Source organism: Nanorana parkeri, unplaced genomic scaffold (assembly GCF_000935625.1).
Source record: "Nanorana parkeri isolate BGI_ZX_2015 unplaced genomic scaffold, ASM93562v1 scaffold2916, whole genome shotgun sequence".
Lineage (NCBI taxonomy): Eukaryota > Metazoa > Chordata > Amphibia > Anura > Dicroglossidae > Nanorana > Nanorana parkeri.
Genome location: NW_017309184.1, coordinates 48,388 through 56,677, shown reverse-complemented (window position 1 = coordinate 56,677; position 8,290 = coordinate 48,388). Strand labels below are relative to the sequence as shown.

At 42.4% G+C, this 8,290-nt stretch overlaps 1 protein-coding gene across 1 annotated transcript in view; it reads left to right on the top strand.

Annotated features, from left to right (window-relative positions):
- Nucleotides 1-8,290, top strand: part of LOC108802522 (scaffold attachment factor B2-like) — a 78,823-nt gene that overhangs the window by 28,978 nt on the left and 41,555 nt on the right. Inside the window, exons 7-9 of the mRNA XM_018574384.1 lie at nt 1,404-1,553; nt 3,563-3,672; nt 5,237-5,346. Of these exons, the coding sequence (XP_018429886.1) occupies nt 1,404-1,553; nt 3,563-3,672; nt 5,237-5,346 (370 nt within the window). The remainder of the gene's footprint in view (nt 1-1,403; nt 1,554-3,562; nt 3,673-5,236; nt 5,347-8,290) is intronic.

Genomic DNA, 8,290 nt, shown 5'->3' with positions numbered 1-8,290 from the left:
GTCGCCACGTAAACACGCGTCGGGTGCGCCTACATATGAAAACGACGAACGCGCTACACATGTTGGGTATCGCCGCGCACGCCGGAGTGAGAGCAATAATTCTAGAGCCAGTATTTTGGGGTATCTCTAAATTGATGACCTGTGGGGGCTTTTAAAGCGTCTTCTATGGACTTTTTGGGGTACTGGGGTTTTTCGCCGTTTTACGGATGCACGCAATTTGTAACCTGAGCATGTTGGGTATCGTTTTACTCGTTGTAACCTCATCTTTTATATTACATTAAAAAAATTGGGTATTTTGTTGTGTTTTGGGGCATTTAATTACATTTTTCACTAGATATTGGGGTTTAATAAGGAGTTGCGCTAATATTGCGCAACATAAAAATTTGCAACTACCACCATTTTATTCTATAGGGTCTTGGCATTCAGAAAATATATCATGTTGGGGGGTTTTAAGTAATTTTCAGGCCTGAAATGTGGAATATAACATGGGTACAAAAAAATGAAAAAAGGCCTCAGTCATGAAGGGGTTAAATAACATATTCCTAGGATTATTGTTGATACATTGTAGCCCCAATATCCCCAATGCGGGGATATTCTAATTGATGGCAGGACAAGGTATTCGTGTGTATCCAAACCATCGAATATTCTTTCCTTGTATCCTTGGTAGAGTGAATGATATTTCAGATTACGGGACCTCCAGTATCTGCCTTTGGGGTATATATCTATACCCCAAAGGCCAACCTGATACCCCAGATCTAACCAACCTGTGCTTAAATTACCATTCACCTTGAGTAGAGGCCACTGATATTCAAGACGGATGAACGGTAGGGTCTCGATTTTTAAAGATGCATAACTAACTTGGGTCAATAACCACCACCCTAAATGAAATTGACTCATAGTCAGTGATCATTTATGTTTTTTATTTTATGTTTGTTATTTGGTGGTGGTTGGTGATACACTAAATTAAAGTTTTCTATTTGATATTTTCAAAATTGGTCTGTCCCGATCATTGGTTAACCCTTCGACTATCTCCCCTTTTGAAGATAGTCCTTTTTGTTTTTTGTATTATCCAACAACCACTTTAGGCAAACCAACATTGGTTTCGATATTAGAATTTCTACAAGACGGGGTAGAAAACATTTATCTTGTGGGTGATGTTTCCTATTTCTGGAGGGAGGAGCCTATCTCTCTGATGCTGTCCTGGAAGATTCCTAGAAACAGTTACCAGGTACCCAACTCTAATTTTCTTGTGGATTGGTGCCTTTTATGTAGGGTTTCAGAACACACATGTATCACATAGTTCAGTTAGCTTTAGTGGTTTTGTGTTCAGAATTAAGTAGTAAACCAACACAGTTTTTCTTATAAATAAAATATGCAGACTAACAACTGTTTTCAATTTATAGGTTGTTGGCGCCAAGGTGGTAACTAATGCTCGTAGCCCTGGAGCTCGCTGCTATGGATTTGTAACCATGTCCTCTTCAGAGGACGCAACAAAATGTATTAATCATTTACACAGAACGGAGCTTCATGGAAGGATGATTTCAGTGGAAAAAGCAAGTATTATTTTATGTGACATATTTTTTATTTTTTCCTAATCACTTAAAAATGTTGCCTTCTCTTCAGTCTTGCACAGTAGCACATGCTACTCTCCTATACTGTAATTGCTTACTTTTTTCACTGCATATTGTGAACTTCTCACAGTATGTATCGGAAGCTGCTGCAAGTCAGAGCCTGCCTCATTTCTGGACATGTGGGGACATCCAGCATCTTCTAGGTTCTTCCACCACAGCCTGACTTTCCTTGGCCTGCCTCTTTCATTCATTGGATTTTAATCATGGAGGCTCTACATTTATGGGCACTGTATAGGGTGGTCTGCATGCAAATAGTCTGCCTAGGAATGGCCACTCTTCCAGACTCATACTTGCATATCAAGGCATTGTAATACTATTTGCATAACTCTTCACAAGAACCAGCCTGCTGGTTGAGTCAGGTTTGTGTTCTTTATGCGTACTAAGGCATGGTGCTGAGGTAGTTTCGGGAATCTACCCTGCAGGCCCCTCCCATCTTCCATGATCTGCCTTTATTGCATAGAGAAGCACCGAGACCCAGTGATGTCATAGGGTCTAAAATAAAGTATATAATTAAAAAGAAAATGTTAAAAAAAATGGCTTGCTGGGCAGAAAAGGAACTAGTCTTGTTTTCCAGTTTGTTTTAGAACTCCTCTGTGCTATTAGCATTTCTGCTAAGTGACCGGGGTGATTGGCACGTACTTGGTCTTAAAATATGGAAACTCTTCTGCAAGAAATATATGCTGTCCTCCCTAACCTCTTCTCTTTCAAATGCTGACCGTTGTGCTTATTCATTGATCAAACAATAGACCAATTGCAGCACTCCACCAAAACAGAGATTTCATATAAAAATTAGTAAACCAGTTAATGAGCAAGTAAATGCTTCAAGCGTTGTCACTTTGTGATCTTGCATGTTCAAAGATTTCATTTTCTTCAGTCAAATTCTTTCACATGCAAGTAAATATCTGTTTCTATACAATTTTAGTTCATCATTCAAAACGACCATATGATTTACCCACAATACACTTTCTATGAATACACTGGTGCGATTTTAAAAAAATGCTTGCCAATCACAATCTTCTGTTTATAGCTGAGCTCCTGACCAAGATGTAGTGTCTCTTATGTTTCAAATGTCCATAGTGATGCTACGACTAGGGCAAGCATTCGAGACACAGCATGCCTCCTACTAAATGCTTAGACGTAACGCATAACATTAATGAATGTGTAATACTGTAAGGTTGCAATACAGGGAGTACTTCTAAGTATACAGTTAGTAATTTAAACATGGATCAGAATAGTGTTAACCTGTTTGTGACAAGGTATGCTTCAATGATCATATTGTAAGTTTTGCCAACATTTATATAGAATCACTGTTGCTGGTTAAAGCAGAAGAACACTCAGTAGGACGACAAAAATTAAGGGGGAAGATGGAGTCAGCATAATTTTATATCCATAAAATGTACAGCAAGAAATCTAAATCTTTTAGTGGGGTTGGAATTGCCCATCAATCCAAATGTTACACTAGCAATTATAAACACGTGGCCTATAGGAGGAACTAGAGAAAAGAGACTTAAAAGGTTCCAATTGAAAGAAGGACCCCTAAAGCAGTGATGCTGGCTTTCATTGCCCTTGTTTGCATGGTTTTCAGCAGATTGTACTGCCTTTCCTGCTGTGACATGACAGCTTGTGAAGGATGATGACCTTGTGACAGACAAAATGGTCATTTTCTCTTAGCATGCCTGGAAGAAAGCTGCTGTTGTCTACTGCTGTTCTAGAACTTGTCATAATTGGGAACATTTATGCATAGGGTGGGTAGCAATGACGGATCCATATTAAAAGCAGTTACTTTTTAACCCTTTCAATTCCCCATCAAAAGAGGTTAACATTAAAATGCAGCATTTATAATTTGATATCTGCAGTAAAAGCTGTAATGTAATATCAGAACTAATTAAGTAGATGGTTTCTCTGTTAATTTGTGTTGCTTTACTATGTAGGCAAAAAATGAGCCTGCTGGTAAGAAACCTTCAGAAAAGAAAGAAAGTGAGCCAAAAAGAGAGAAATCGTCCAGCAGTGACCAACGGCATTCAACAGACAAGCATGAAAAGTAAGGATGTTTATTGTTCTTTACTGTGATTGAGGGACAGGACATGACCTCTGGAGTATGTGTTGCTTAAAGTAGGATAGAACTGAGGAACTTTGCTGCTTTGTATACTTCCTGCACCAAGCACTATTGTATGCTGGGAGCAGGAGGGGTTCTCGTGGGCTGGGCCAAAAAATGTTTTCCAGTGTCCATTCCTCCAGTAGATGGCAGTGTAACCCAACAGTTTCTCTGTTACCATGCCTCTCAATGGAGCACTATTTTACTGTATTTTTTGAAAAGGTGGCAGCCCACCTATTTTTCTCATGATGGATTGTCTTTCCACTGAAGAACTTTAGGAAGCAGTGTTTCACTTAACTGTTTCTACAACAAAACACACTTCAGTTTCAAAGAAACACCTGTCTTTGTGAAAGCTCTTACTTTTTTGGGGAGATTCACATGGCTCTAACAGTCGCTAAAGGCAGCATTTAAAAAACAAAAAAAAAGAACTTGGTACGACCAGCCTACATACCCTGGTTCTTTGCTTTTCCCATTTTTGCATGTTGGAGGTACTTTGCTTTATAAAGCATGTCTGACTAGTTAGACATCTAGGGTAGCCAGGGACCACTGAGGATATTTCCTTATTTTACTACTGTGGCCATGCAGTGTTGCAGCAGAGTATTTTTATGCATTTTCTACTACATCATTTACTTGGATTACTTAACCTATGTGCGAAAGGGCTGTCCTCGGATGAGGTGGTCAAACCCTAAAGGACAACTGCACACCTAATATACACTCGACCTGGAATATATGACCTGATGCTCCATCTTAGGCACTAATAAAATTCAAATGTATACCTGTAGGGCTTGTTTACACTGTCTGGACCAAAACAATATTTAACCGCACCTGAAATGCATCCGTATGTATTCCTATGGTATTTCTGGGCTCTGTTCACACCAGTGCAGTCCGTTCTGTTGCGGTGGGAAAAATGCTGCATTTCTCTGGTCTGGAACACACCAAAATGCATGCAAACACATCAGAAACACATGCAAACACACTGGACTGAACCTGAAGGCCCATTTTAAGCTAGAAAAAAAAACCCTCACCAGAAAACACTGCATTTGCAGATTTGGTTCAGACATTGTGTGAACTAGCTCTTACAACAGAACTTGTCATGAGGTGCTTGAGGAGGTGCATATATGATGATCTGGGTGTCATGGACTCATTAAAGGAAGACTAAATAAAATTTAACACGCCTGATTAGTTATCCCTCTCCCCCAGACCACCCCCATTTAAGGCAGAAATTACGTTTATTCTGATTTTTTTACTTTTTTGGGGGAATATTTACATAGGGCTCGAATGTGGTTCGAATAAGACTTTCTATGTTCCATAGCTGCTATAAAAGTTATACATTATCAATTATAGTTACCAGATCTCAGCTCTTGTATTGTAATATTTAGAACATGTTCTTGAAAATGTAATTACACTTTGGATGAATCTGCCATTCTTCAGCACTTAACCTGTGTTTCAAGACATCATCATACTTTTTTAGTCACAGCTGCATTTTGTGATTGCTTTTTTATTTTGGCAGGTCTTCACCAAGCTTAAAAGATGAAGCATCTGATAAAGGTGATGATAAAACAGCTAAGGAAAAAGCCAAGGAAGACCACAGAAGTGATCGATCTAGAACCAGCAAGTCGGGTATATTAAATTTACATTTTAAATACAATACCTTGTAAAATTGCATTGTTTGAATGGTAAAGCAAACCTATACTTTGCTTTGTTAAAACGGATAACACACATATACAATGATACAATTATCCAATAAAGAGATTGTCCTTTAGTGACACAAAACTCAAAACTTTTATCCATTTAAAACTGCTCTCCTCAACGTTTATAAAATAAAATTAAAATTCTTTATTTTGAAGTTTGCAATGGTACAATCAACTGAAAAGGACAAGTACAGTCAACATACATACAGAGTCAAGGCATTGTTGGCAATATAAGGACAACCTGAGATAGGGCAACTAAAGCCCTGAATAATTACAAATAGGGGTCACAAACGCCTTAACTGTGCAGCCAGTCAATTATGAGCATCTTACACACTATAACAGAGTTGTAGGTAATGTAAGGTATCAGGCACCGTCTGTAAGAGCAAGACCCGTATTTTGAAAACAGCTAGGCTCTATTAGGACATACCTAGAGACATAAAGAGAAATAGGAAAAGATCTCCTGGAAAGGAATATTGAAATGATAAGCGAAGGGAGGAAGGTGGTACAGAAGGATGTGATAGGCCCACCAGAGGCCCTTGTAGCTATAGGTTCACCCATCAGGTCCGACTGGGTTGTAGGGTCCAGGCATATGTGTATGGGAGCTAATCAAGCATGTCTCGTCATGCGGATGGGTCCGAGCTGTGGTTGCACGGAAGGAAGTTTCTGGACTTGCTGTGTTGGTCGGGATATCAATAGCACCGCATGGCCCAGCAGAAGTAGGCTTCCCCAGGGAATCCCCAGAGGGGCTGGCTGACATCAAGGCCCCACACTCCTGTGTGTATAGAAATTCAGGCCAGTAGAACCAGGTTTTCCTGAAACTACTATCCGTGTGGTGGAGGGTTGCTGTCAATTTCTCCATCACTCGTATATCGTCAACTTTTTTGAGCCGGAGTCTAAGTGGGTGGGTCTGTACTTTTCCAGCACAAGGGTATATATTCCTTGGCTGCATTAAGGTGTATCAGGAGCGACCTGCGGTACCGGGTCTTGGAGAGCGGGGACAGGTGGAGTAGTACTGCTGTGGGATTGTCATTCAATGATATCCCTGTAAGTCGTTCAACAATTCCGAGGACCGCATCCAAAAACTCTCTGAGGCATGGGCAAGACCAAAAGATATGTAGGATGGAGCCCCTCCCAGTACCACATCTCCAGCAGTTAGGGGAGGATTGAGGAAACATCCTATGGAGTGTAGTGGGGACAAAGTACCACCTTGTGAGGATTTTGTATCCCGTTTCCTGTACCGAACTCGCCAGGGATGCCTTGTGTGCGAAATGCATCCTTCGGTTTCTGAGTGAAAGTAGCTCCCAGGTCTCTCTCCCACTTAGCCAGGAACACAGGCTCGGACAAGTCTGGTGGATGAGTCAAAAGCGCCTGAGCTTTGGACAGGCCGTGATCGACTACCTCTCCAATCAAGTATCATATAGTCCTACGTAGGCCAGAAGTGGGCTACCCGGAATTTGTTGGAGCTCAGGAGACGGGCAAATAATTTTTCTTCCAGACCAGGTACAAAGGTCAGGTCACCGATAACCGGGGCCATCATCGACTGAGTTGTACCTGTAGAAAGTACTCCAGGCGTCTTTCTGAGGACATGGATAGTGTTACCCAGCAGTGGGTGTTGCAGGACTTCCCTGGGGAGGGGCGTCGACGTCCATAGTCGACCTGCCAAATGCCAGGGGGAGGAGGCTTGTTCCAGGTGCAACCATCGTTTATTGGAGGTGACATTACACCACTCAAAGGCTCATGCCATATGTACCGCCTCGTGGTACCGCACTGGGTCTGGGAATCCAATACCCCCCGGGTTTTGGGCACTGTCGGGATCGTCTTATTCAGTCTGTGTGCTCAGTTTTTCCCCTAGAAAGGATGCAAATTCCCGGCGGATTCATTTTAGGAATGATGTCGGCACCCGTATGGGGAGCGCTTGAAGTAGGTAGAGCAAGCTCGGGAGGACATTCATCTTTTAAGACGCTATTCCTCCCGAACCAAGAGAGTGAGCGTCCTGACCATTTGGCTAGGTCTCGTCGGACCGCAACTAAGAACGGAGGGAAATTGATCTGGAACACTTTATTAATAGATGCCGGTATTTTTGTCCCCAGACAGGTAATGGAAGTGGATGACCACCGAAAGGGAAAATTCGACTAAGTCAGACATGAGGGGTATCGGAACTGTGAGATTAAGGGCCTCTGATTTCTGTAGGTTGATTTTAAACTTTGAGACCTCCCCATAGGCTGTCAGCTCTTGCATCAAATTTGGGAGTGAAATATTGGGTTTAGTCAATATGAACAGGAGGTCATCTGCGTGACCTGCAATTTCTGGGGTGCATAAGGAGTTCTTGGAGACATCTAGTTGCGGGTCTAGTGCTACGTTGAAGTCTCCCTCCGTCACTACTGTCCCTTCCACTACCTCACCTAGAGCAAGAAAACACTTCTCCAAGAAGATAATTTGGTCGGAATTGGGAGCGTAGATATTTACTAAGGTGACTAGCGCGCCGAAGAGTCGCCCCTTCACAAACATGTATCTTCCCCATGTCATCACTCACCGTCACTCTCCAAATGTTGCCAACCCGCCGTTCTAGCTATAAAGGATAGCTACCCCCGGGATTTAGTGTCGGGGGTTGCGCTGTGGTACGCAAATGGGAAACGAGCGTCAGAGAGCCTTGGAATGCAATCGGAACGGAAATGGGTTTCCTCCTGTAGGAATGCGACTTGTATTCTTTGTCTCCACAAGTCGCCAAGCACCCGTGACTGCTTCTCAGGAATGTGGAGAACCTTCACGTTCAGCACAGGAAGCGGGTAGGCATGACCCTGTCCACCGCCTGCTCCTGCCGGGCCATATCTGGGACGGGGGGGGGGGGGGGGGGGGGGCGGGGGGGGCGCCGA